Source organism: Theobroma cacao, chromosome 8 (genome assembly GCF_053813885.1).
Source record: "Theobroma cacao isolate CCN51 chromosome 8, ASM5381388v1, whole genome shotgun sequence".
Lineage (NCBI taxonomy): Eukaryota > Viridiplantae > Streptophyta > Magnoliopsida > Malvales > Malvaceae > Theobroma > Theobroma cacao.
In genome coordinates this window covers 4899512-4927458 of record NC_142646.1, presented here as the reverse complement: position 1 = coordinate 4927458, position 27947 = coordinate 4899512, and the positions used below count along the sequence as shown (strand labels likewise).

The window sequence follows — 27947 nt, the reverse complement described above, 5'->3', positions numbered from 1 at the left end:
ATGTTATTATTGATTATAATATATTAGTATGTTACATCAACTTGATATTAAATAACAAAAGACATTTATTAGTTAACTTTTACTTATAAAAATTCACTTAATTCAAATAAAAATATAAAAATTTAATTAAACGTATTCAAAGAATAAAAATTTATTTAAATTTTTTAATTATTTTTTTAAAAAATTAAATAGCTTAAAATTTTTTTAAATATTATATTTTAATTGAACTTTAATGTCAAAGGGTTAATAATAAGTATAAGAATAAAAAGAAGAAATGAGTGCCTTTGACGAGAAAAATTGATAGAAAAAAAAAATAAAGGTCTTGGAGCATTTGGTTTGGAAAAATTGGAACTTTGATGTCAAATTATGTAATTTACGCAGAGCTGAACCCCTCGATCGGTCCGCTCGATGCTATAGGTATTAGTCAAGGACCACTAAGAAACCATCCCCATCCCGCATCCTGACTCCTGAGCCTGCGTGCCCGCCCCCGGCATCCGGGAAGAAAAACGTAGAAACTAAAAATTGATAGAAGGAAAGAAAATGCACCTGAGCGAAAATGAAGGCATCGAAGGAAACACGTTCGTGGTGACGGGTGGGCTGGGGTTCGTGGGCTCAGCTCTGTGCTTGGAGCTGCTGCGGCGAGGTGCTCGCCAGGTTCGCTCCTTTGACCTACAACCTCGTTCTCCTTGGTCCGGCAACCTCACCAACCATGGCGTCCGCTGCATCCAAGGTTCGCCTTTTCCTCTAATTGCCTTCTAATTTTGCATCCGCTTCTACAACCCTCTTGACAAAAAAAAAAAAAAAAAAAGAAAGAAAGAAAAGAAGAAAAGGGGATAAATTTTCTATCATAGATCCGTGAAATGGATGATTTTAGCTCGAAATTTCCTAGTTCTGTAACCATTAGCTTTTTGACACTGAAGAGAAACTTAACCTCAACTCAGGGTTGCCACTCCTTGATTGTTCGTTTAGTAAAGCTTGGACTTTTTTGTTCCATAGTCGATGAGGCTTCATTCAGTTTGAAAACTTCACTACTCCTACTGGAATTTGCTCTAATTTTTTTTTAATTACTGAGTTGCTCGCTTTCCTGTAATTATAAATATGCTATAAGGTTTTCAAACTAGCTTAGATTGAAACATTCTAGGCGTAAAGTTTATACGATGCTGGATGCCGTATATCTTTGGGGTAGACCTTAAATTTCCAGTTTTGGGATACCAGGAGTTACCTATGTCAAGTGTGCCTTCAATCCATTTTAAATAGATTTCTTGTTTTAGGTCCTTACCTGCCTCAAATTGTGTTACAACAGGCGATCTTGTCCTGAAAAAAGATGTTCATAATGCTCTCCGTGGTGCCGATTGCGTTTTCCACCTGGCTTCATATGGCATGTCAGGGAAAGAAATGCTTCAGTTTGCTCGTGTTGATGAGGTCAATATTAATGGAACTTGCCATGTCTTGGAGGCTTGCCTGGAATTTGGGATCAGAAGGCTTGTTTATGTCAGCACATATAATGTTGTGTTTGGGGGAAAGGAGATTGTGAATGGCAATGAAGCCTTGCCCTATTTCCCTATTGATGATCACGTTGATCCCTATGGGCGAAGTAAATCAATTGCTGAACAGCTGGTTCTTAAGTACAATGGTCGCCCTTTTAAGTAAGTAAATTAAACATCAAGAATTCTCAAGTCTCATAATCTTTTCAGCTAACTTGTATTTAGGCATGAATAAAATAGTACAAGAAATCTTTTTGAGTTTACAATTTACACTTATATGATGTTATCAGTTGATATGAATGTGGAATATACTTAAATGACAAGAGCTACTCTAGTAAAGGGGATAATCTAAGATTGATCATTGGTTCCAACTAGTTTGAATACTGAAGTTGGCTGCTGACTGTGGCTTTCTGCACCATTTTCTGCTTACAACAACGAATGAATTACATGGACAATTCTTTGCTGCACAGGAAGAATATTGGAAAATGTCTTTATACCTGTGTGATTCGTCCAGCTGCTATATATGGACCAGGTGAAGAGCGACACCTTCCAAGAATAGTATCTCTGGCAAAGTTGGGTTTGGTGCCATTCAAAATAGGTGATGCTAATGTGAAATCAGACTGGGTTTATGTGGATAACCTGGTACTTGCGCTACTATTGGCAAGCATGGGACTTTTAGATGACATTCCTGGACAAGAAGGGCCAGTTGCAGCTGGGCAGCCATACTTCATATCTGATGGTAATCAATAGTGATCAATTCATTGTTTTCTTTTCCTTTTTTCCCCCCATAAATTATGCAGAACTATATGTTGTAACGATTTTAACCATTTTGACTATTTATGGGGTGAAGTTGAAGATTTAAGACACGAGGTGCAATGCTAAGGTCTTTTCTTAGATAATTGTATCTGCTTTCGCAGGGTCTCCAATCAACACCTTCGAATTCATCCAACCCTTGTTAAGAAGTTTGGATTATGACTTACCAAAGTCCTGGATTGCTGTTTCCCATGCTCTTATTCTGGCAAAGATTTTCTGGGCTGTATACACGATGTTATATCCATTTTTGAATCGGTGGTGGCTTCCTGAGCCCTTCATTCTTCCTGCTGAAGTACATAAGGTTTGTTTAATATTTGGTTCCACCCTTCCCTTGGCAGTCCTTTCCCTGGTTGGACCTGGAGGAAAGCACCATGGCTAAACACTTAATGATATATTCTGATTTTGCTTAGTAAAAACGTTGGTGTTTTCTTATATTTTTTCTTTCATCAAATGGTGTAAAATAAATTCTTTTTTTTTCTATGAAATATGATAAATAAGAAGTTTAGTTGGTATCACAATTTCCCAGTACAGCATCATGTTTGATGAACCTGATGCATGTTGACAGGTTGGTGTTACCCATTACTTCTCATTCCTTAAAGCGCAGCGTGAGCTTGGGTATGTTCCAATGGTGAGTGCTCGTGAAGGCATGGCTGCAACTATCGCATACTGGCAGAATAGGAAAAAGAAAAGTTTGGATGGACCTACAATATATGCATGGGGATTTGTTGTGATCGGAATGATTTTACTTTTTGCTAGTGGTTGGTTCCCGGCCATAGGACCTGTGCCACTCCTTCGATCTATTGGTCTTTTCCTCTTCCGGTCAATGTATGGAATAAGGCTCGCATTTTGCTTAGCTACTGCAGCACATGTTGGAGAAGCCTTATACGCATGGTACCTGGCAAAAAGAGTGGATCCTGTTAATGCGAGAGGATGGTTCTGGCAGACGTTTGCTCTTGGGTTTCCCTCATTACGATTGTTGCTGAAGAGAGCCAAAAAATAGTGTAAGCATTGCTTTTGTGTGTTATTCTAGTGTAGTAGTGGTGTAAAATACTTCATTCTTGGTAGAGAAAGTGGTTACGAAAGGGAAAAATTAAACAAGTTGGGGTAAAAAATTTTCTTAAAAATGGAGTTTTTCATGTAATGGTACAGAAATGTGGGGCAATAATAAATTTTTTTATAATTCTCCAAGATAGAGGGAGAGATGGGGAAGTGTTGTATTGCTGTTCGATTGCATCTGCAACATGGTTAATTATTTTGGATGGCAATCAGATATAGGAACAATGATGTCTCTTACAGAAATGCATATGAAAGCTGAGTGGACAGGACAATAGTGACAAATTAGCATTCAACATTGAAAGCATCGTCACCCAACTCCCGCATATAAGTAAACCCCCAGCTGAGCTCAACTAGCATCAGTATCAACTTGATAATGATGAATGGAGAAACAGATAAATTACATTAGTTAACTGTGATGGGCAACAAAAGAAGCAAACTACAACAAAGACAAAGGAAGTCAAACTAACTCACCATCTCAGTCTAAAACGCCAAAGAGCATGGCCTTTTTCTCAAACTCCTAACATCACCTTACAAGTGCAAAGAGCATCCCCTCAGCCGTCTGCCCAAACAGCCCTTTCTAGCTATCTAGCAACGGGGTCACAAAGTACAAGATAACGCATTATTCTACTTCACTTACACAATGCTTAAATTACAAACTGAAGCCTGCCTGCCTATGGTGAATACTAACACAACACGAGCCCGTGCCTACTACGCAATTAGCTGAAGACTACAAAATGTAGGCAGGTTTTACTTCCATGGCAAGTTTGACATGCCTTGTGGGTTATTGTTATTGCAGGCTCCTGTGCTCTGATTAAGTGGGCTACCGGGCCCACCTGAGGATTCACTCAGAGTACCCCGTGATGGTGGGCTCGTAGCCCCCGTCGGCAAACCGCCTGGAGCAAGCTTCGCTGGGGCAGGTTGGGGTTCCATCTGGCACGCTGACTTTGGTTCCTTCCGACCTTCTGCAATAAAACTACCCACAACCACCTGCAAGGAACGGGAAGCTCAATATTGTCAGCATAGTCATGTGAAATTTAGTAACCGAAATGAGATGGTCGGTAACGTAGGGAAGCAGAAGCCAATAGCAGCACTAGGACTTACGTTTTACATAACACTTCTAATACATTCACATCTTTGATTTCAGAGTGGTGAGAGAGACAGAGACAGAGAGCTCGCAGATAAAAGACTACGGGAGGCAGTGGGCATTACTCCACCCACCAAAATGCCCACTTGACAGTTGACATGGTGGTAAACAGCGTCAAATTTTAATGGCTTCAAACCACCAACAACACCCCTAACTCTTTTTCCTCACTTGTCTTCTTCCATGGATTGAGTGACGTGTATGAGCTTTACCCGATACATATGTGCATATCCATCCATCTCAAATAAATGTTCATATTTGACCAGGTATGCATATTAAAGAAAAAGGCTTTTAACTTTAATCTTTTTATATTTAAATTTTATGGTTTTTTTTTTTAATAAGACTAATGTTTAATGGAGTATTAATGATAACATCAATCACAAAATATGTATCATTTTCTTGAGGTGGTAGAAATGCTAACATCATTATTCACTATTGTTCAATTCAGAGAATAATACTATACAGCAGCATTCTGAAAAGACTGAAAATATAGGCAATATGAAATATATTTTTACAAAAGAATAATGCAGCAATTAAAATTGAAAAATGGTAAAAGAAAATAAACCTGAACAGAGGATGCAGCCGTTAGAAGGCCCGCTACACCACCACCTAAAACACGACCATCTGGGCCAGACAAAGACACGCTTAACCCTCCAGTTCTGCTCCGCTGACCACCATTTTCTGACAGAAGAAATGAACCAGAAAGTGACAGAATTTCAAATCGCCCCTGCACCATTAATGGGAAAGAAACACAATGTCATTAATATGAGATATTTATAGTAAAGCTGTGGTTTCTCTTTATTAGACTGTTGAATATATGTAATATTATATTCTATTGTTGACCCAAATACATTAATACAATACTAATATATTTGAAATAATTGATTTTCATAATAAAGTTCATTTCAGGCACATCTTTCATCTTTGGTAGTATAACAATGCTTCCAGAAGCACAACAACAATTGCACTAAGCTATACCAAGTTCTTCTCTATGCTGACACTAAATCCACTTCTGCATATTACTTCCCATGGACCTATTGGGTTGATACTCTTGATGCCAATATATACCTCCTTCTCACACAACCAAAAAATTACTAATGAAGATAAATATGCTGATTCGATGGAAACTTGGTCTTGAGAGTAATATTGCCAGGGATCAAGTCAACAATAATCCTTGCCACAGATGGAGACCTTTGATAATTGATTTTTGTACTTAGTGGAACTTCTTGTTCCCGCTTCTAGCAGTAAGTTCCCCCTTGTAGCAGGGTTCAATGCTTTCTTTGGATAAATAAAGTTTTAACTTACCCAAACAAAAAAAAACACAGTTTTGCCCTTATGAAACTTCCAGAGGTAAGCTGTAAAGCTCTCAATTTCTAAACCGGTTTAGATGTGTAAACATAAATCCTAAAACAAAAGGCAACAGCAATAAAAGACATTATTACTTATCACAAACCTCATAAGTTACAGTCCCACCAGATGTTGCTGGTTGGCGAAGAGTAACGTTTGATATGGCTCCATTTGCTGATAGGATACAAACAGCCCTTGGACCGTGCTGAGAAAATGACATTATTTTTGACGATACATCCTGGAACGAGGCAGAGACATAAAAAGTTAGCTTCAGATCTCTCAATTAACTACAAGTGTTATATTAAGGAAACAGCAAATATATTGCATATGTATGTTCGCATAATGAAAAGCACAGTAAAGTTTAGAATGATGCAGAGTGCCAGGCTGCAGTGAAGCAAAGGATTATAATTCTTCACATCGAAAATGAAAAAGTTGAACAAAAGAAAAGGTATCTCCCCTCTACTGTAGTTATCGAATTAACAGGAATCTGATTTATCTTCAACCACATTAAGGAACATCAACAGATCAAAAAAGCATCATCAAGAAAATGTGGTTCATTCCTATTTTGCACTAGTACATTTTCACTTGTGTATATATTCTGAAATTGCAAAATCACAAGCATTGTCGAATTTTAAAATTTATCCAATTATTTCTTTGTTGTTGTCATCAATTCCTGTTGTCGAAATGATCATTTCCCCCAATTTTGGCATATTCTTTTAATCACATCCAAAATGCAATGAATTAATGACATAACCGTTTTCTCCTGAATCAGTATGGTTCTGATCAAAGAAATAACTGCAAGTAAAAACCTACACAAAAACAAAGTAGAGAAAATATTTTGGCAATTCATGACACAAATATTTGAATTAAGCATCAAGGTGAACATGTCTTTATTAATAAATGGCATTAAAAGTAACTTGCTAAAGTAATTAACACTTGCAAATAAAGAATAAAATCCTGTCCAAAACAAAAACTTATTGTGATGTTTGAAAGCAACAAGAAGAACTTTTCTACATAAATCAGGAAAAGTGGAAAATAAAAATAAAACGGAGCAAGAGAAACCTCTCCAGCTTTAACAGTGATAACATGGGGCGTAAACCCAACTCCTGCTGATCCTGCAAAAAGAAAACTCTGAGTAAAATATGTCGCCTTATAAACACAAATACAAAGATAGCACTGGCTTCAAAACTTTTTGTTTATAATTTTCTTTTAGGCGGATGACAAACTAAAATTTATGCTTTATTTTGGAAAAGAAAGGAACAAAATCTTATTAACAAGAAAGCTGCAATCATAGCTGACAAACTAGAATTATTTCAGTATTAATCAGGTAAGAAAAACATATTTGAGAATTAAAAAATATATAATATATCTTATAAGTGTACATTGTGGCAAACATTAGTCGCTAGGTGCTATCAGCGTTAAACCATGCTTTAAAATAAGAGAATATGAAGATAGAGAAAAAAACTGGAAAGGGGCAAGAGTGGGAAGAAGAAACAGAGAAAAGGAGCAAGGGCATGTAAGTAAATTTGCAAGATAAGAATCTGAAGTCAGATCGAACAGATCCCAACCAAGTTCCAGGAAAACCATATTTCGTTTCTATGTTACAGACACAGAGTGATCCCACAGTCCACACAAACACACACACACACACACATATTTATATTCCCCTTTTTTATATAATACTCAGCAGCGACTATTCCATCCTCTGTCAGAAGTCAGAACCCAAAACTAATACTTCCTAAAACCAACACAAAACAAAAAAAAAAAAAATCATGAGTTGTACTTCAAAGAAAATACTTAAAAACTGGACTTGCATCATCAGTGTCGAAGTGTCAAAGCAAACATTTCAAACATTCCCAGTTCCGTCACGTGGTATCCACAAATAAAGAGAGGGAAAAAAATAACAAGAAGAAAAAGCAGGAAAATGAAATCCTAATGCCTAGTGGGCAGTGGCATTTCAAGACGAAGGAAACAAGCCCACGTAGTCGTGAATTCAAATTTCAAGGCAAAAACATTCATTAAAGATTATAAAGATTTCTGTATCAAGAGAAAGAGTACCGAGGGCTTCAAGTTGATGCTTCTTGCCAGAACCTGGAGGTCTTCCCCTAGCTTTCTTCGTTGAAGTTGGTGAAGAGGCTGATCCTCCTGATGGCGGAGGAGCACCACCACCACCAGCAGCAGAAGGCGAAGAGAATCCTCCACTATTAGATTGGGTTACGCTGACAGAGGAAGAAGCTGATATAAGAGCCAGCGGTATGGTCCCATCGGGCCCATACTTCCTGGGCCTCCCTCTCTTCCTCTTCAAAGGCTCGCTCCCCATGTTCATGTTCAGAGCTTGCCCTTGAGTCACCTGGGGCCCAGCTGTGGACCCCTCGGCCCCAGCACCAGCGCTGGAGGCCGGCTGGTATGTGGGTGACGAGGCAGTGATGGGCTTGTACACAGCTGTTCCGTCAGCACTAAAGGCTAAACGCATGTTCTGTATCACCGGCTGTGACGCAACCGGACTCTTCTGTTGCATGCCCACGCTGTAGGGCTCTCTACTCGTCATCACTCCCGTCTCAGATCCCGACATTTTTTCTCTTTATCTGGTTGGTGTACTAAAATTCCATACGCCCCCCCAACTCTGCCCACCAACAAAAATTAAATTACGACTTTTTCAAATCTTTCCTTCCGTCTTGTCTATTTTAGATCATGAAGCAGAGGAAGAAGAAGAAGAAGAAGATGATGAAAATCTAATTTCTTAAACAGCAAAAAATAAAAATCCTAATCTGAAAATATGAAATGTTACACTGATGCTGACTCATAACAATGATTGTTGAAAACAGAACTCACTCACTGTTTACTGCACTGCACTCTCACTACTTTAGCTTGAACTTGAACTGGAACTGGAACTGGAACTTCAAGAGAGATTTTTGGAAATGATTGCATAAAAAAAGGACTTCCAATTTTCAACTTGATGCTGGAGCAGCTGAGCTGAGCTAGCTTTCGAAATTCACTCAAACATGAGTCTAACAAGCTAAGCTTACTCTTAAATCCCAGGGTGAAATCTACATAGAATCTACTCGACGCCAAATTAAAACCCTAATAGCTGCAAGCAATCCTTTCAGTTTTAAATCCCTAAAGCCTACTCTCAATTTCATGTTTCTGACAAGATCAATCTGCAACTTTTTTAATTATGGCTAAAAACCAAACAAAATTTCTGTATTGTACAGAGAGGAACAATTTTACAGACAATTTTCAATTTTTCAAAAATTTACAGTTTAGAAAAATAAATACGTAATATATATATAAAAATATATCCCATAAAAACACAGAAAAATAGGAAAACGCGGGGAAAAAAACCCGAAAAATGGCAATAAACTTACCAATAAATAGCCAAAAAATCAGAGACAAAGGAGACGAAAGAGAAGGAAAATTTAGGGCTTGCGAACGGAAAAAGCAGAGGCGCAGCAAATGACTTTTTCTAAAGAAAATGTTGAGAAATCTGAATATTTAGTTTTAGTATATTTTATTTCAGATATTTATTTATAATTTTTTGGGTTTTCCCTTTTTAATCCATGCGTCCTTTACTGTTTAAACAAAAGCAGGTTAAAGCAGGTCTAATTTGCTTTGCCCTTCGTACCAAAAAGATAATTAATATATTAATTTATTTATTTGCATTTACCCCAACGCCTTCATTACCCGCTCGCTCCCTTTTTTTCCCGAGCCAATCTTCAACGACTCCACTCGTTTACACTCTCCGTACTCGCTTCTTTTAAATACCACGCAATTTACCTCTTTAAAATTTCCCCCCAGAATTCCAGTTGTAAATCGAAGAGAGCGAGTACGGTGTCCTTGGAGCCCTTTTGGGTAGGGGAAAAATTTATGTCAGTTTTGTAATTTCCGTTTTATTTTTTTCTTTTTCCCCTTTTCAAGTTATCTTCATCACAACTCTAATTTTTAATAATAATAAATTACTTTGGCTATTTGTACGGTTGGATGGGTGATCAGTCCATTCTTTATGTGATCTTTTTTGTCTCTAAATCTCAATTAAAAAAGGATCTTACTTGTTTTTAAATTGAATTTATATTTTATGTATTTTATCATTTTATTTATAAATAAATTTAAAAATTAAAATATTTTTAAGTTTTTAAAATATTTATATTAAAATTTTTACTTTTATATATTTATAAATTTATATCTTGTAAGTAAGTGATAGTATATAAATATTATATTTGAATTCTAATTTTAAATATTTTATAGTTTTGCTCAATCAAAATTTTGGATCGAGGGTTGGTAAGAGTAGTTGGTCCTTGAACACAATTATACCATAATTGAATATGAAAACCCAAGACTTCATATTCAAAACTCTGGCTAATTAATTAACCATGGGCAGCGTTTCATCACACTTTCCACCCCATTCTTATCAATCTCTTTTCTTGTACACTTGCAGAAATTGGGTTTATTAAGAAAAAAAGAATAAATTACGTTTATTAATTTAGTTAATCAGTTTTTGTCTTTTGGTGTCCCGAAAAGGTAGTTGGAAATGGTAAAGTGAATTTGGAATGGAAAGCTTTAGTTTTCTGTTTTCTACTGTAAATAAAAAGTTAATCAAAAGACATGATTTTTGTATTTGGTGAAAAATGAAATCAAAGTTAATTATCCCCGGTCCCTAGCTTTACCTTACAGGGTTTTTTCTTTTCCTTTTTACCTTACTGGGTTTTTTGTATTTGGACTGAAAAACATGTTGGAGGATTGAGACTGGTGGCAAGATGTGGAGAAGCTCGAACCAGTTGTACTTGCAAGATTTGGATGAAATTTGTGTCAGAGACAGCATCTGCTTCAGTCCCAAGGAGAATTGATTTCACCCATCTCTCTGCAATGAAAAAAGAAGGATTAGAAATTGACACAGACGTGGTCACAGCAGGTTAAAATGCAAATATGGGCCACAATTTTTGGTCGGCCACATCTACTGCACAACCATTATTAGAACAGAATCATTGTAGATTGAAGAAAATGACAAAAGTAAACGACCAAAGTCTTCTGATTTTCTGATTTACCTAATTCTCATCGGGAGATTGGTAACTACTAACTAGTCGTGTTTTTGCTATGAGGCACTGATGACAATCAATTTTGATGACCATTTTTGTTTTATTTTTTGAGCCACAGAAAAAGATACTCCATGGGGTTTGAAAGCCTGGAATAAGACCCAATCCAACTCAACCCAACAAAATGGATGAAGCAGATAAAATAAAATCCTGGAAAGCTAAAAGGAATGGCGACTGTTTCTTCGCTGCATTGCTGCAACATCTCATCTTGTTTGAACCAGAAAGGTCTGCTACTACCAGACCTGACTCCCTCCCAACTCCAAAATTCTTTTTTATCTGATATACTATTGCCTTCTACTTGTACTTCGACAGACAATCTGATCTGTTGTCTGGTCTTCTTTTTAAATGGCTGACATGCTGCTTTGATTCGATTTTGTTCAGGCGTTATTGTAAGTGCCAGTTCTATTACTACTAGAAGTAATAGCAACAGTAGAAAGCAACCCCCGTTCTGCTGCTGCAACAGCTACCGCCCGCAGCATGAAGAGAAGAAGAAACCATTGTACTACTCAGCTTCTAATTAGCCATAGTTTGCTCCTTTCACTTCCTGATTTTCCCATTAATTCTTGTTTATCTGTAAATATCTTACATCTATTGCCTCCATGTGTCACAGTATCCGCGTTCAGGAAGTAAAAGAAGATGGGCATGGACATGAACACGCAACCAGAAGAAGACAAATTATGCTTCAGGGGCCTCTTATTGCCTTTTCTTTTCCGCAATTTGTGTCTGCTGCACTCGCGGGGAAAGGTAGCTAGTACTATATATATACACATATTCTTCCTTTCTTTTATCCCCTTTTAATTTTTAATTAATATTTCCTGAGAGCCTTAGTGTTTGTTCTGAATTCTGATTACATTGGTTGTTTCTCTCTATTTTCAGAACCAGATGTGCCACAAGATTTCCGAGCTTATACTGATGACGTGAATAAGTTCAAGATTTTTATTCCCCAAGGTGAGTCGGTCTTTTTCTTTTTCTGCCCAATTTACATGTTTGCATCTATTGGCATGGAAACCCAATTGGAATATTCAAGTTTCTGTGAAATGCTGTTCAACTTAAATAAGAAAAGTAATCTTTACAGTACAGATTCAAATTCATATATTTCAGAGACTGTGTCCCTATTAATTTAAAATCTTTCTGGTGCTAATGTTGCAACGTATACGTAGCTCAACATGTGGTTGTTCATGCAGATTGGCAAGTAGGAGCAGGTGAACCAAATGGATTCAAGTCCATTACAGCTTTCTTCCCAGAGGAAGAAGCTGCAAACTCAAATGGTACTCTCGGAGTTTCCTGGTAGTTCCATCCTTTTTTTTTTTTTTTTGATTGTTTAGGTATTCAAGAATTTTAGTTTCTAGATTGGTTGCTTCAGTCAGCGTAGTGATCACGGGGCTTGGTCCGGATTTTACTAGAATGGAATCTTTTGGCAAAGTTGAAGCCTTTGCAGACACTCTGGTAGGCTTCTCAGCTTCCAATCCATCACCGAAATTTTCATGATTTCGACGTTAAGGCTTTTCAGCTTATTATGCTTAAGCATACATTGTTAACTGCATCTCCTACAGGTTAGTGGATTGGACAGGAGCTGGCAAAGGCCCCCAGGTGTGGCAGCAAAACTCATAGATTGCAAAGCTGCTAATGGTAATTGTATTATTCAAGACCATCCTTTACCATGAACCAATACGTAGTAATATTATATGGAGTAGATAACATTAAACATGCTCGAGAGTCAAGACACGTGAGCTTTAGCGGAAGATCAATTCACCTAGAATCCATGTTTTCATGATTGAAATCGCCAGGACTTGGTTTCATGTACATAGAATAAATTGTCGACAGTACTTACGATAGATCCCGTTCCCAATGGAGGTCCTTTCTCTACTTGACTAATCGCTTTTCCTTTAACCATTGATCAGGCTTCTACTATATTGAGTACACATTGCAAAATCCAGGCGAAAGTCGAAAGCATTTGTTTTCAGCTATTGGAATGGCATCAAATGGTTGGTACAACAGACTGTACACTGTGACAGGACAGGTGATCTTACATGAAATATATACAATTCAGTTACACAAGATTCTTTTACTACCAAATATGCAATGTCATTTTTCTTTGTGTGTACCTACTCTGATTCTTTGATTCCTCTATCTATGTCATTTGCCGCAGTTTGTGGATGACGAGGCAGAGAAATATGGTTCCAGAATTGAGAAGGTAGCTTTAGTCAACATAAGATAGAAAGCTAGAAGTTTTTTGCATCTTCCAGTTGAGAGGATGGTAATTCCAATTCTAGAATAAGAGAAAGAAAGCCCCTCCAGGCTACAGCTCTGTATCTCGTTATTTCTTTATGAAAATGCTACCGGACAGAGAAGGCCTTGCTTAGGCATTGATTGCATGAACCAATTACTAACCTTATTGTGGCATGATTGTTTGCTATATTTCTACAGTAGAGAATTGATGAATCTCATGGTTGCCTTTCACATCTCCTCGCTGAATTTCGAGTTATCTGGTCTTGCAGGCTGTATCATCCTTCAGATTCATTTGACACAACAGTTGCTGATTGAGATGGCAGTCATGCTTTTACACAGGAGTGCTGCAGATCCTCTTTAAGTTGTAATGCATGTCATTTGTTAAGCAGCTACTGATTGAGACACTTTCCGTGAGGCCTTGTCTCACGTACGAATTTGATCAATAGTATTTAAAGGCTTTCTGTATCCTTTACGAGTGGCGACTGATGAATCTGTTTCCCTAAGCAATCAACTTTGGAATTCACTTCTGAATTTTTTCTGTGGCAGCACACTTAACAAACCATTCTACCCAAAGCTAAGAAAATTAGAAGACCAGCACTTCTTTCTGTACGGTCCTGCTATTATGTTTTGATGCACATTTCGTTTAACGTTGAACTGGGTTAACCAGGGTGGGTACGTACTGACATTGGCCTACGTATTTCAGAAACATTGGCAAGTAATTTCATTGAAATTCAAAACAATTTCTCTATTGGCTAAATTTTGGAGATACACTGATTATGAAACATTTGGTTTTACATTCTCCACCGCTCGTTCTTCAGTTTTCAGTGCATAACTTCTACGAAATAAGAGATTTAGCTGGTCAACAAAAAGTAGATTCTTCATCCCCTCCAATTGTGCTAACTCTTTCTCCATCTGCAAATCCAACTCCTCAAAGTGAAGAATCTTATCTTGGATCTCTTTCATCTGCAAAAACTCAGGACATTCAGTAAATAATTTACAAATTTAACATCCTAGACATGGATGATCTTAAAACTCTTACATACCTGCACTTCTGTAATCCCAGTTATAGCTCTTTCAATGTCACGTTCTTCCTTCTCAAGCAGTGCATACACATCTGCATATGCTCTTTCCAATGCATTTAGGTTGGTGTCACCATTAGATGAAACGTCTGCTTCTGCACCACAAAGAAATAAAGCCTCAGCCAAATGCCAGTCTCAACTCTCAAGAAGAAAATTGCAACAGTCAGAGCAGCACCTCTTTTTAAAGGACTATATGCAGATAATGCTAGATGATCTTTCTCAAGTTATAAAAGGCAATGCATGAATCACTCGTAATATGAAATTAAATATGGTGACACCTCCAATAAATCCCAAGTATTAGATCCAATCTTGGGATGGATCCAACTTAACAAGTAAATCCCCAAATGCTTGAAGTATGTGTAAAACCAACCTCGTCTTGTGTTTCTTGCAAAAGATCCACGACGCCCTTTGCTAGCTGTGTTGTCATCCACCTCAGATAGAGTGGTAACAGCTGCTCGGGCAGCAGCTTCTGCACTCTCCACACCAGCCAAAGCTGACAGAAACGCAGCCTGAAAAATGTAGCAAGGGACAAACATTTATTACTAAAAATAAACTGCATCAACAACATCTGATAATTGGTGTGTTGGTACAAAAGGAATATCAATTTTAGTGTATCAAAATCAATGCTTATAATCTGTTAAATCTTTGCATACAGGCTACAGCTACGGATATTAAGCAGCCCTTTCCTCTCCAATGACTTGTTGTATATCTACAGGCCACAGCCACAACTTGTTTAATATCTGTCTCAGCATTATCCTAATCCCCATTACTCTCAAAGCACATAATGGAGCAATACAAAAAATAAGAAAAATAGCCACACTGACATGCAGTACAGATCAGGGTGTCAAAATTATGGTTGAGTTTATGTTGCCATAAGTTTATGCAGGTACTTGAGATATTCACTAGACCTCAACAAACTCCTTGCATTGTAGCATTAGCGTAAAACAAGTTAAGCATCTGCCAGCCAGGCAGTAAGAACTTGTAATTAAGATTATGGGGTGCATGAGCATCTGCCAGCCAGGCAGTAAGAACTTGTAATTAAGATTATGGGGTGCATGAGTCCAAATCTTAGCTTAGTAATTCCCAGCCCATCCTCCTTTGTGCTTCAAGTTAAACAAAACAAAAGACACGTACCTGAGCCATAATTGGGTTGCTAGCATCAGCAAGAGGTGTGAGGCGCATCCTCTTATTGGTTTCAAATCCAGATTCAGCCTCGTCAGAGGATGGATGACCAAGAAATTCCTCCCCAAAAGGAAGTTTAACGAAATGAGCAACGCAATCCTTGTCAGTTCTACCACCAACATGTTGTGCAACCTTCTTCCAGTCATCACCATAATGCATAATGGCTTCCAGAAGCAGCAAGGTATCTTTTTCCGACCAATCTGCCTTAGGTTCATCAGTGATCTCTACCCGCCTGAAATCAGCATTGCTGAGACCAACCCTAAAGTTGCCTCGAACATAGCACCTTGCACAAAGAGTGGAGTCATACTGCACAACAAAAGGGAATTCCAAAAACTCAGCAGGTCAGGGCACCGACTCAAAATTGTCAAAATGGTCTTTCTTTTTTTTTCCAAGCCTCAAACACGAAACATATAATCTAAATGCAAACAGAAAATCACACCATCTCTATAGTTAAGGCAGATGCATAGGTGTAAATTTGTGGGCTTTTATTAATTGCAAGTAAGAAAATTATCATAAAGACTTAAGAATCAAAAGAAATAGAAAAGGTAAGAAGAATATGTTAATGATAGTAGCATAAAGAAGGGAAAAGAGAGACCTTGTCGCAAACGAAACAAGCAATGGTACAAAGAGACTTGCAAGCGCCACAGAATCGTCTAGAAGCAGCGGAGGAGTGTTTAGAGGAGGAGGAGGTGGGGGCAGCAGAAGAAGGAGCTTCAAGAGAAGGGGCGTCTGCGGACTTATTATTATTAGCAGTATCTTTAGCGGGCTTGGAGGGAGCGGAGGCGGCGGAGTGATTGACGAGACCCCACAGCTCAAGGAAATCGAAAACCCTTCGAATGGAACCAACGTCGCCCACAAGAGCCCTCCTGGCGTCAGTGTAGCTAATCTTCCGGGAAGGATTTTCCCTGAATTGCTTTATAATGGAGTTCCTGTAATACATGTAAACACTAGGGCTTTTGGAAGGCGAGCGACCATCGAAGAACTCTGGAAGGAAACGGACCTCGCACGCGTCTATCTTCTCCCGTGAAAACCACCCTATATAATTTACCCCAAAAGAAAAAACAAACACCAGCAATTATCAAACACTGACTGTAAATTAGAGAGTGGGGGGAAGAGTAGGTTAACACACGAGATGCGCTGGACTTACGGGAGTAGCTGGGGACGTGAATGACGTCGGCATCGGAGGAGGATGGCGGTGGACGGCTACAGGGAGTAGGAGTGGAGGGAATTTCAGACTTGACCGCAGGGGTGGTGGATTTGGCGGAAATTTGGGGAGGTTTCGATTGGGCGGGGGTGGGGATGGTGTCAGAGGAGTCTGCTTCTTTAACCGGAGATCTTCCTGCCATGCTTCCTTCCTTCCAACCTATCTTTTTCTCTGTCCAAAGTCCAGTTTTCCTTTATTTCCGAGAAGGGTGGGATGGACGGTGAAGCCGTGACGGACCCAGCCTCAGCCTTTTTATATATTAGTATAGCCTCCCTCCTCAAATTTACTTAGTTAATAATTACCCCGCACCTTTTGCATATAATTTTTCTTTGGTCATTTTCCCCTAATTTTTCCTTAAACCAATGGCCAACTTTTTTAATTAAAAAACCATGACAACTTACTCATAATACTCCCCGAATAAGATTAAGGGTCTTCAGATATCAAAATTATCAATATTAATGCCCTTTGTCCGAAAAATTTCAAGTACTTTTTACCCATTCCTCAGATTATAACCAAATCGTCAGTTCTGCTTTTGACCGGACATATGAACCTCTCCATTCTGCCCACCGCAAATACCTCCGACAGGAAGCACTTGGAAACTACCTAAACGACTTGCCCTTAATGTTACAGAGCATAGTTACCTTACCTTACATTAAATCAATAAAGAAATAGAGAATACTACCAAGAACACTTTGTACACACCATTTTTTTTTTCTTTTTTGGTCTTTCCATTTCAAAGAAAATGCATCCGGAGCTTCCTCCATGCTTTGAAGTCAGGCTCTCATAATAATTCATAAAATGCAAGAGTTTTCGTGTGTCCAATGACCCCCCTACCACTAATATGCACAAAACTAGAACCATGTCTACATACAATGCAGGACACCACCAGACACCAGAGACTATCTATACACCCAAATGCTGGGACTAGACTATAAAAGAATCATATGTTGATTCTAACAAGTATTTTTACACCATTTTATTCCTATATGGTTGCTAGAAACCCATTCCAGCATCCATAAATCCATGACTGCCAGCCACCCAACCCGAGCGCCTGCAGTATATGTGGTTTAGAATTTAGATACACCAGGGTAAAGGAAGAGCTTTCTGCATCCTCCGTATTGCTTCTCCACCATCTGGAGCGACTCAGACAATATGACTTCTCTGGTGAGCATGACTACGTATGACCTGCACAAGATAAAAAGTTGTAAGCCCATCACCCCAAAAAAAGAACATTTATAATTTAAGACAGTCCTAAGAGATTAACTGAAGAGGGAAATTTTTAAAATTGGTAACAGCATTATTGATTTTCCCAGTTGTATTTAAAGTTGCCGACAGCACATGTTAGAGGAAAAATATTTTAAGTGATTGCCTATACATTGCATGCAGTCTTTCAGTCTCAAACAGCCCCTCACTTTTACACAAAGAGAAGTAGACAATATGTACATATGCAGTCAATGTCAAGCTTGTTGCCTAAGTACATATAAACAACTCTCTACTCTCTTCAGTTAAACCACCATTATAATACTTCTATTTGTAACAAGCATAATTGAGACATTTTGATAGGAAAACATGCCATCAGATCTGGACTAATCCGGTGATGATCTTAGCATTAAACTCAGACAGAATCCATTTAAAAGATATCAGATGGAAAACCAAAGAAATAACTCTAAACTCTAATGGTAAATAACAAAAACATAACCCCATCAAAATGATATTCTGGTCAAATCTCAGCAAATATGCACTGAATGATAAGCCCACCCCAGCAATGATTCCTACACCAGGTGACAACATTTCATGTTTTTTTCCTCTCCATTATCAATTTTTTTGGTTTTTAACAGCACTGCAGGAAAGAATATTAATTGTATCTCTAATGCAGGAAAGAAAAAATGAATGGTACCTCTAGAATGCAAAATAAATAGTTTGCAAGGCTAGATCCGAAGCCCGCCACTCAAGTAGCAGTTCCGCTGCTCTTAGTCCTGCTGCAATCTAAGGATACCTGAAATTAATGAAAAACTCCAGCCACAGTTAATACCATAGCAAGATGACCATGACAACCTACAAACTTTATTCCCCAAGACATCACCACTTACCTTGATCAACTCCTCACCCAGTTGTTTGGTCAGAACCGCTACCTTGCATAAACTGAGAAGGAGTAGTAACTATAAACTGTGGCTGTGCTGGAACTGGTGTTGCCATACCTGATAAACAAATATACTTGGCTCATAAGGTCTTCTATGCATTAAATTAATTACATAAAACCATTTTAAAACAACAGGGCATGCAGGCGCCTTCTATAATTGATTAGGAAATATAAGGACTGAAAAATTCATTCATGATGGTGCATCCCTTTCTCTAAGCTCAACAAAGAGATCCATTCTCTACATACTTTCTGATTCACATAAGTTCACTAATGACAACTTCTTATGATGCAGAGCAGAAAGAAAACTTTAAACTAGAATAAATATAAAGACGAAGATGTACAGGTCAAGTTATTGGAGAGGGTAAATTGTTGGCAGACAGAACTAGAGGGAAAAAAAAACAGATAACATAAGCAAGCACAATAAGGCAATTTTCCAGACTGATATTAACCTCCAGGATAAGGAGTTTGGATTGTGGGCATTGCAGAAGTCGTGATTGCATTAGCACTGGGTCCACCAAACTGCACTATTTGATGACTTGGCAATGCATATCCCTGTACAGCTGAATAACCATGTCCGCTAGGAACAGTCTGACCCAGTTGTCCATAGGGATAGAGAGCTGTGCCTGCTGATCCAGGTACTCCATATATCTGAAGGTACTGCTGAGCTGCATAAGGGTTGTAAACACCCTGTCCATAGATGATAGCATGCAAAAACAAGGAATAAATCAGTATCAGAACATGAGCATTACTTACTCTAATGAAGTTAAATAAGATTTTCAGAACATTGCACTTTAGAATGCCATTAACCTGTGGATATAGATATTCATGTCCATAGGTCGGATACCTGCACAGATTAAACAAATATAAAAAATTTCAAAAAGGTTAGCACTAAACTAGGAATTCAGCATTAAATTTAGAGTGTGAATATACATTCAGAAGATAAACACATACTATACGTCACATAGAACAACCACGTTTTCCAAGTGAAATACCAACATACTTCTATGCTATCAATAAGCCATACCAAGTATGGCCCAATAGATTCATCAGTAAAACCATAAGCCTAACTACTCAGCCCATAGGAATAATTAAATTCCCTTCTCCCAACATTTCTTTTTCCTTTTGATCCTTATCAAATCACAATCACGACCTTGCCTGTTCAATAAACATTGAGCTCGGGCACATATCCTCCGCAACTACCACTTTTTGCATTCCTGCAATTGCCAATCACACCATGTCATATGACTGTACTTTGGACTAATTAATCCTGAATTCTAAGGTAAATACTATAACTCCTTGACCAATGTTACATTTTGTGATTGGTTTGAACTGCCATAAGACAAGGAGAATAATAAAAAGAAGCAAAAGTAGCTGCAAAAGGAGACGTACCCAATTGAACTCTGACTAGCGATCTTTCCACTGTGGTCCAACTACATTGTAGGTTGATGGGTCATATAGAGCACTCAACCACTGTATATTTATGCTACCGCTACAGCCTACTCCTCATTAATGGTGAAACAACAGATGTTTCTGCATCTACTGCTTATACATGTGTGAATACATCTCAATTCACACATGATAATAATTTTAAACCAAGAACAAACTTAACAAAAAGAAGCCTAGTGATCTACAATTAAGTACCAAGACAAAGAAGCCAAAAATGCTTCAACCTAAACTTGTCCATTATTTCAATTCCGAGTGGAACATCCCAGGAAATTATCAGATCACAGACACAGATCAAAAAAATGTCAGTCAAACACCTAAAACAAAGTCAGTTGAAAGCAAAGTAAAATCTCTTAGGCACTTAATAAAACAAGATCTAATAAACTACAGATCATAAAAACTAGAATCTGATGCCCAGACATGCCAAGCTGAGTTAAATCAGGTGCAGCAATCAACATAATTAGAAACCAATTGAATCAGAAAGTAGAACTCACCCATAAGAAGGGTACATCAATCCTTGTTGATAGCTGTAAGAGAGTGGTGGCTGGTAGCCAAAACTTCCAACATATGCCCCTCGTGTAGCTTGTACACCTCCAATGTATGGAGAAGCTGGTCTCAAGCGTCCTATCAGAAAGATAACGAGGGAAAAAATAATTAACATGATCAGTGAGGTTGATGTGAAAGGTCACATGCAAAACTAACTGAAACAAATTAAAATATTAGTTCAACTGTAAGTATGATGCCATCAGCTTACAAATTGAAAAGAAACAACGTGCAGCCACCCTAGAAATTGCTACTAGGAGCACAAATAATTTGGCAGGATTTTGGCATAGAAAGACAATTTTAAATGAAAGAACAATGTCAACATCTGTCATAAGAAAATTTGATTCATTTTTGCTGAGAAGGAAAATGAAATCCAAAATTTAAGACAATCGATAACAGATGAAGTAGAAAAGGGGAAAATGAAGAAAAAAGAACAGTAAATACTTGGATACACACAATGTTACATCTTGAAGACAATGGTCGTCCAGAATGTTAAATTAATGGGAAAGAAACCAATGTGAATATCATGAAAACATCAGCTGTAAGATCAGACTAACCGGACAAATTAGAGATGATACCGTAAGGAACTGGAGGACGAGGTCGGCCAAGTGAAGCCAAATTACAATTAGCGCGCCTGCCATCAATAATTGGAGTCGGATCAGCACAGGCTCTCCTAGCAGCCTCTGGATCCCGGAAAGTCACCTAAACCCTCCATGCAAAGACAAGAGGAAAACAAGACACTCTAAAGTCAATAAACAAGGCCATCCACTTTACTTAACATACATTGCTAGAACATCAAAGGCATGCCGCCATTGAGTTAATACCAGTTTGTCATTATTTGCATGTGAAATAACAATGATGGCCAAATGCAAAGTAGCATAGCATCATCAAGCAGCAACAAAGAAAAAGATATCTTTAAAAAAAAAAAATTAACACTCACGAAACCATATCCTTTGGAACGGCCAGTGTTCTTATCAGTGATGACAACGGCCTCCAGAATTTCACCAAATTGCTCGAAATAGCGGCGCATGGTTTCGCTTTGCGTTTCCCAAGCAAGTCCCCCAACAAAGACCTTGGTGTATGTTGTATCTCCAAAAGGGGAATTTATGTATTGAAAGCCAGAACTCGAGCTCGACCCCGAGCTCGGACCCGGAATCGGCTGATACGCCATAACCCCAGATAACCCGATTCAATTCCAGCGATATTAAGGGGTAAAAAAAAGAAAAAGGTGGAAGATTGTTCGGACGGCAAAAAGAAAAGATGATGAAAAATTTTAGAAACGAATGAAATCAAGTGATAATAAAGTTGACCCCAGAACAGAGAGACTAAAAAGACATGGTTTTAATGATAAAACCCTAGAAAAACCCTAGAATTGGAGGGAAAGAAATATACCCAGAATCCATTGGGAATGGGATTTAAGGGAATCAAACAACAGGGGTGGTGGTTGGATTATTTTTGACAGGAAAGCAAAAGATCGGAAAGCGGAGAGGCGGACACAATAATCCTAAGAATCATAATAAAAAAAAGGAAAGGAAAAAGAGAGAGAAAGAGTGAGGAAAAAAAAAATAAAAGAGAAACCCTAGATGGGCCAAGAAGGTGTTGAAATCGGTGGTGGGATAGGATGGAGCATGCACTTTGGGGGAAGGTTTGGGCTTTGGGTTGGGCTCTATATACAGAGACAGAGAAGAAGATAGAAAGGAGAGGAATTGGGGTGTTTCGGAGAAAGCAAAGAATCTATACAAAAACAACCAAACGATTAGAGAGCAGAGAATGAGAGGGTGGCAGGAGGAGGAAGAGGATGTGCACAGAGTGAAATGATACCAAAAGAAAGACAAGTGTTAAGGGATAGGAAATAAGATATTAACTTCATTAATTGCAGTTGTTTTTGCTGGTGAGGGATGAGGGGAGAGGAGATGGAGGAGGAGGCGGACTTGGGGAATGAGGAGAGGGATCATGATTTGCCATGAGCAGCAGCCAAAGAGAGTAGGAGAAAAAAGGGGAAAGAGAAAAAGCAAGAGACCCTTTTGTCTTCGAGAGTTCTCAAACAAAGCAAGACAGCTTGGGAGGGTGTCGACGTGGGACCTACCACCTTGCACTCTCTCTCGCTCTAATCCCTATCTATTTGCCCTCTATTCGTCTCCCCCCCAATCTTCTCCTAATCGAACGAGTACCGATGCTAGTAGACAGTAGTAGTATATATAGTTGCCTGATCTGTTTTGTTTTCAACTTCACACGAACTAATCATTAAGCTCGGGCTGGAAACTCCTGGCTGCTGCTTCCTCAGTGTCCAATTCTCTGTTAGTCCTTACAATCCCCCTTCTATGGTAATTTCTCATCACTCTCCCTGTTTCTCTTTTTACTCCGATGATTTTCTTTCATCACCAAGTTAAAACTTACCATTAGACAAAACGTTTTTTTTTTTTTTAATTTTTGATTTCTTTATCTGTTTGTTCCACCTCATTGACGCAAGAAAGACGCAATTGTTCGGCTCTGTGCCTCTCTGCTTTCATATTTTTTTCAGGAAAAATTTTGTATTTATTCCAATTCACTTCCTACGTACAAAAGGCAAAGCTGATGCTTTATTTCGTAATTCCGTACATCATCTCACTACTTTAAGGGCTTTTCGGCACAATGATAACTACTATGCTTGATTAGGGTTTCTCACGGCTTTTTTTCTTGTAATTTCTGATGTTAAGTACTCACTCTGCGTGAAAAAGAAAAATCATTTTATTTGAACGAGATGCTCCCCTTATTTTAGCAGCTACAAATGGAAATGTAGAATGTGTGAACTTGATGACAAAGTGGGACTTACAAAAATATGGTTATAATCGTTTGCAAGGTAAAGCTTTGTTTTGGCCTTTACAGAATAATGGTGATAGTAATCTACCAACTGTTGAAGAAATTGTCGTGGGATGATTTGGTTCGTAAACAGCATCATCTTTGGTAAATTACAGAGTTGGGAATTGGATAAAGGTCGAGCAGCTCTCCACGTAAAGTCAAGAAAGGGACCCTCACAATGGATGATGCTGGTTGCGACAGGCATCATTGTTCTTTTTCATTGAAACGGGTTGGTCTATAAAAAAAACCTTATTCTAGAAGAAATTAATAATAATAATAATAATGATCCCAAACACTCTGCCCCATCATCACCTCTGAGACCTGTGAATACAGATTGGCTTGAAACAGCGATTGTCAAACAAAACCTGAGTAACCCCGGTTGAGGAATTGACACGTTTGGAGCTGCTGTGGGGATTGAGTGTAAAGTTTGATTGCCCTTTCATCTGGACTCTTGAGTGAATTTGGTGGGGCATGCAATTGAGTCATGTCCAAACCAGTGGCTGGGGATTGGGTCTACCGAGGGGGGTCCATTCCACCCGTTTTCGGGCCACAATTGCAGGGCTGCAGCAGTGTCCTATTCAGGGACCACAGCCACCTTGGTATCCCAACTCTCAAGTCGTTTTTTTGGGTTCCATTCCAGAGCTTTTAGTGCCACTTCGAAATGTACAAAGGGTGTTTCTGTCTCCGTGATGATGTTTTTTTCTCAAGGCAAAGCTTTCCTGTCGGAAAACATCTTGAAGCCCTTAACCCATTTCTGTATTCGTAGCGCCTAACTTGATATACATCCAACTGTCTTGTTCGGTTGTGTTGCTGAATACAAATAGTTAAGATATCCCGCCGCCCGTGCGATGTGAAGGATGCATTCATCCAATGTTCTGTAAACGAAACACCTATATGGCCAAATGGTATTTTTAATTTCTTCCCCCACTCCGCGGCCTGCTTGTGGAGGATGGCTAATAATACATTGCTGATTGAGTGGGGACATAGGCTATTCACAAGAATCAGAACTTGTATTTATGTTATTACTATATTTCTTTCAACCTTCTGCTTAACACACACCAGAAAAAGTACGTAAAGACTTACCTGTTTTAATATAAATTTTTTTTTTTTAGGTTCGCAGCAAGAGTGAAACAGAAAATCAAGAATCATCTGCGTGAAAAACATGATACTAGTTATTATGAGTAGGGACACAGAGGCCAGGATATGTGCTGGCATGAACCCTGGATTTGATATCAGCTGGTATTGTTCATTGGTGAGAACATTCTTGAACAGGAAAACCTTGGAGCTAATTTTTGCCCATGTGCCCGTTCTCCGCATAGTTGTTGACAGCAGCAGTAAGTGTATCTTCCAATGGCCGATACCTCCATCCTAAATTCTGCAATTTCTCCGAACTTAGCCTGATCACTTCTGTCTCTTCCTCTTTAAAACTGTCAATTACACAAAAGTGGGCATAGTACGAAGCAAAAAGAAGGCAGTTTAAGAATTCAATAGTACAACAAAAGTTGATTTGTTTGGTGCTCATATGTTGTTGGGAGAAGATGGATCTAGATTTATCAGAAAAATAAAGGAAGATGAGGATCTAGATAGTTGCTTATAGCTTAGTTTACCTCTTGGGGTAATTGTAAACAGGATACATGCTTTTTAACTTCTCCACCAAATCCTTCGTTCTGATCTCATGGGATGAACATAAGTATCTTCCCTCTGCTTCAGGCTTTTCATACAGCATCAAGGTTGCTTCAGAGGCATCACGCACATCTACAAAAGCACGACTTCCATTGTCTGCTGCTTCCCATCCATCTGTTTTCCATAACAGCATCCCCGTCATTCCGTCAAACAAATTTGATATGCAGAATAGGAAAACCTTACAGTATTAGTTGTAGATCTGCATCCGGTGCTGTATTGTGATAATGCATCATTGCAGCTAATTATGCACAATGAATGACCTTTCAACCTAATTTCATTACTGTTTATAAATGAACCTGATCACAATGTATGAAAGTGGCATAGTCATCATCACTATCAGGAGAAAAACCTTGTAAAAACTTGAGGAGGTATAAGCTGCTGCTGTTCATGGTTGGTTGCAGCAATGGTCCAATAATCACGGAAGGGCAAATTGTTACTACGTTGAGTCCACTTCTCTTTGCATACTCCCACGCTTCACTTTCTGCTGCAGTCTTGGAAAAGCAGTACGATTGCTGGCGCTCACGGTAACATACATAAAAAAAAAAAGGGAATCAAAATTTAGAAGACCCCTACTTGCAAATAGTGACTCTGCCTATATGCCCGAATAGAACTCATTGGACATAAGGAGCAGTTGCAAGTAATCGAGTTAGTACCATAATTGCCTTGCAAAATGCCAAGTCAGACCAGCAGTCCTCGTTCATGACCTGACCCTTTGGCCAGTTAGGATTCAGCGCAATAGCCCCAATAGATGACACAACCACGACCTTCTTAACTTGTGTCTTCAAACATGCATCGAGTACATTTCGTGTACCAGTTACGGCTGGTTCCATTAGTTCAACCTGCCCCGTGAAAGGGATAATAATAGCCATTATGAATCGCCCTTTAATTAAAACCAAGCGAAGTCACCCTCTCTTAGTCCAACTTTAACTGTTTAACCATATAAAAAATCACCAAGAGCCGATTGAATGGGTAGACGGGGAGCCTATTTGTTCTTCTGAACGAAACCATGTTATCAAAATCAAAGTTTGGGTTAAAAGTTGTTACATGTTACCTGCTTTAAAAGAAATAATGTTCAACGTTCAAATCCTCTATCCCTCCCTTGGACTCTCTCATATGCACCAAGAGAAGGAATAAAACCATGTTACACCAGAGTGGGACTTGGAGAAGCGAATTGGATTAAAACAATAAACCTGAGTTTCACCTTGGATGACCAAATAAAAAGAATCAAATTGGAAGAGGGACAACAGACTTGCCTCAGAATTTATTACAGCGTCTGCTGGAGGAACTGGGCTAGCAACATGGAAAACGCCAGTGCACCCAGCAATTGCAGCGCAAAGACCATCACTGTTCAGCAAGTCCGTCTGGAAGAGTTGCAAGTTTTCTGAAGCTTTGTCCAGTTTCTTCAGATGAGCGTTCTTTTCATCCCCTGACAAAAACACAGACAGGGCTATGTTCTTTAGAAAAACTAATAGTGCTACCAGCTCTAGTTGAAGGAAAACAGATTTATTTGTTAAAGAAAAGAAAAATACTTGGCATCTTTCTGCATTACTCCTTCAGAAATTTAGCTCATAAGTAACAAGAATTCTTAACTTACATATAAAACAATTTTTTGGCATCAAATACGAGATTCCACCAAAGTGTCAAAGCAATGGAATTGAAAGGGGAATGAAATTTGTAAGGGGAGAATAGTGAGAATACCTGGGTCCCTAACAGTTCCATGGACATGGTAACCCTTTAAAAGCAGAAATTTGATGATCCATGATGCCAGGAACCCCCCTGCACCGGTCACACAGACTCTTTCTCTCCCTCCCATCATCTTTCTTGCTCTAATCAGCAAGAATTGTCCAGCTTCTGAGTTCTTATATATAGTGTTGTAGCTGCCTCCCCTGCACTACGTTGACAAACAGAGTAGACAACTTTTTTGGTTTGTTGCCTTCAATTTTGTGTTTTATCCTTGGTATTATTTGAAGAGGAATTTTTCTGAAATGTGCATTTGTTTTCGACGTTCTTCTTTTGTTTGATATTTCCAAACCTTTAGGTGATATACTGATATCATTGTAGTTATCACGAACAGTGTATGGAACAATTGAGTATGCTTTTTAGCTTTAATACATGGGATGAACCATACAACATACGCAACGGAATGGGTTGTAGAGGGATGACTAAGGTGCTCTTCGGAATCTTTTTGTCATTTCTAGGGAGCCTGTAAATGCCTGAAGATGATTGTTCCATCCCCTAGACAACCTGAATTTTTGATTCTCATGTTTTCTCATGTTTCATGCGGCATAAACCATGACAGGAAGTGTTAGGCTCTGTATGGTTTTGCTGTTTCTACCACTCAAGGGTAGATATTTTTTGTACACATTTTATATGAAATGAAATCTGCTAAATTGCCTTCCAAAAAAAAACATAGGTAATGCTCATACTTCCTGTGAATCTTACTTCCTTTCCCCATTCTTGAACATAAAACACTCAAAACTAAATTATCCAAGGCAGGTAATGTTGAACAAATTCGTTGCCACCAGCTGGGTAGAGAGGAGAGGAGTAACATTTTTGTTAAGTTAGGAGCTGCAGGTTTCTCATTACTGCTCATGCTGCATAACCAGGGCAAGTGCCCATTACATCCGCAATCCTTTTCCCCAAAGCACATATGGTATACGCCCCCCTCCCCTTTTCTT

The 27947-nt window shown here is 38.6% G+C and overlaps 6 protein-coding genes across 14 annotated transcripts; 2 read left to right on the top strand and 4 right to left on the bottom strand.

The window, feature by feature from the left end:
- Nucleotides 1-352: 352 nt before the first annotated feature.
- Nucleotides 353-3506, top strand: LOC18592088 (NAD(P)-binding Rossmann-fold superfamily protein). Its single transcript, XM_007018616.3, has 5 exons — nucleotides 353-730; nucleotides 1304-1646; nucleotides 1955-2223; nucleotides 2402-2598; nucleotides 2863-3506. The coding sequence occupies exons 1-5, from the start codon at nucleotides 541-543 to the stop codon at nucleotides 3295-3297; spliced, it is 1434 nt and encodes a 477-aa protein (XP_007018678.2). The 5' UTR covers nucleotides 353-540; the 3' UTR covers nucleotides 3298-3506.
- A 228-nt stretch (nucleotides 3507-3734) lies between these two features.
- On the bottom strand, nucleotides 3735-9363 carry LOC18592087 (AT hook motif DNA-binding family protein). Of its 4 annotated transcripts, XM_088809013.1 has the most exons (7): nucleotides 9207-9338; nucleotides 8674-8929; nucleotides 7900-8464; nucleotides 6904-6956; nucleotides 5948-6079; nucleotides 5060-5221; nucleotides 3735-4340 (listed from the first exon to the last, which is right to left on the bottom strand). In XM_088809013.1, the coding sequence occupies exons 3-7, from the start codon at nucleotides 8411-8413 to the stop codon at nucleotides 4101-4103; spliced, it is 1101 nt and encodes a 366-aa protein (XP_088665139.1). In that variant the 5' UTR covers nucleotides 8414-8464; nucleotides 8674-8929; nucleotides 9207-9338; the 3' UTR covers nucleotides 3735-4100. The 4 variants fall into 4 exon arrangements, with proteins under 4 accessions (XP_088665139.1, XP_017981459.1, XP_007018674.1 ...); XM_018125970.2 differs by lacking the exon at nucleotides 8674-8929 and having other exon boundaries at nucleotides 9207-9363; XM_007018612.3 differs by lacking the exon at nucleotides 9207-9338 and having other exon boundaries at nucleotides 8674-9140.
- Nucleotides 9364-10979: 1616 nt separating this feature from the next.
- LOC18592086 (Photosystem II reaction center PsbP family protein) lies at nucleotides 10980-13622 on the top strand. 2 transcript variants are annotated; one of them, XM_018125839.2, is made up of 10 exons: nucleotides 10980-11153; nucleotides 11310-11427; nucleotides 11539-11672; nucleotides 11805-11876; nucleotides 12113-12196; nucleotides 12292-12374; nucleotides 12482-12557; nucleotides 12830-12948; nucleotides 13078-13185; nucleotides 13427-13622. In XM_018125839.2, the coding sequence occupies exons 1-9, from the start codon at nucleotides 11096-11098 to the stop codon at nucleotides 13144-13146; spliced, it is 813 nt and encodes a 270-aa protein (XP_017981328.1). In that variant the 5' UTR covers nucleotides 10980-11095; the 3' UTR covers nucleotides 13147-13185; nucleotides 13427-13622. The 2 variants fall into 2 exon arrangements, with proteins under 2 accessions (XP_017981328.1, XP_017981327.1); XM_018125838.2 differs by having other exon boundaries at nucleotides 10985-11153; nucleotides 13078-13122.
- Nucleotides 13623-13854: 232 nt separating this feature from the next.
- Nucleotides 13855-16907, bottom strand: SWI3B (switch subunit 3). Its single transcript, XM_007018603.3, has 6 exons — nucleotides 16566-16907; nucleotides 16014-16453; nucleotides 15371-15724; nucleotides 14607-14745; nucleotides 14201-14331; nucleotides 13855-14120 (listed from the first exon to the last, which is right to left on the bottom strand). The coding sequence occupies exons 1-6, from the start codon at nucleotides 16762-16764 to the stop codon at nucleotides 13932-13934; spliced, it is 1452 nt and encodes a 483-aa protein (XP_007018665.2). The 5' UTR covers nucleotides 16765-16907; the 3' UTR covers nucleotides 13855-13931.
- Nucleotides 16908-17313: 406 nt separating this feature from the next.
- LOC18592084 (RNA-binding (RRM/RBD/RNP motifs) family protein) lies at nucleotides 17314-22696 on the bottom strand. 5 transcript variants are annotated; one of them, XM_088809014.1, is made up of 10 exons: nucleotides 21689-22696; nucleotides 21306-21450; nucleotides 20700-20829; nucleotides 20152-20192; nucleotides 19913-19976; nucleotides 19570-19606; nucleotides 19212-19449; nucleotides 18713-18820; nucleotides 18520-18618; nucleotides 17314-17807 (listed from the first exon to the last, which is right to left on the bottom strand). In XM_088809014.1, the coding sequence occupies exons 1-8, from the start codon at nucleotides 21917-21919 to the stop codon at nucleotides 18726-18728; spliced, it is 981 nt and encodes a 326-aa protein (XP_088665140.1). In that variant the 5' UTR covers nucleotides 21920-22696; the 3' UTR covers nucleotides 17314-17807; nucleotides 18520-18618; nucleotides 18713-18725. The 5 variants fall into 5 exon arrangements, with proteins under 5 accessions (XP_088665140.1, XP_088665141.1, XP_017981326.1 ...); XM_088809015.1 differs by having other exon boundaries at nucleotides 21327-21450; XM_018125837.2 differs by lacking the exons at nucleotides 19913-19976; nucleotides 20152-20192.
- A 1956-nt stretch (nucleotides 22697-24652) lies between these two features.
- Nucleotides 24653-27860, bottom strand: LOC18592081 (cinnamoyl-CoA reductase 1-like). The gene is made up of 6 exons (XM_018125615.2): nucleotides 26968-27860; nucleotides 26523-26695; nucleotides 25923-26108; nucleotides 25619-25781; nucleotides 25194-25383; nucleotides 24653-25013 (listed from the first exon to the last, which is right to left on the bottom strand). Exons 1-6 carry the CDS (start codon nucleotides 27083-27085, stop codon nucleotides 24872-24874), a joined length of 972 nt encoding a protein of 323 aa, XP_017981104.1. The 5' UTR covers nucleotides 27086-27860; the 3' UTR covers nucleotides 24653-24871.
- Nucleotides 27861-27947: the final 87 nt, after the last annotated feature.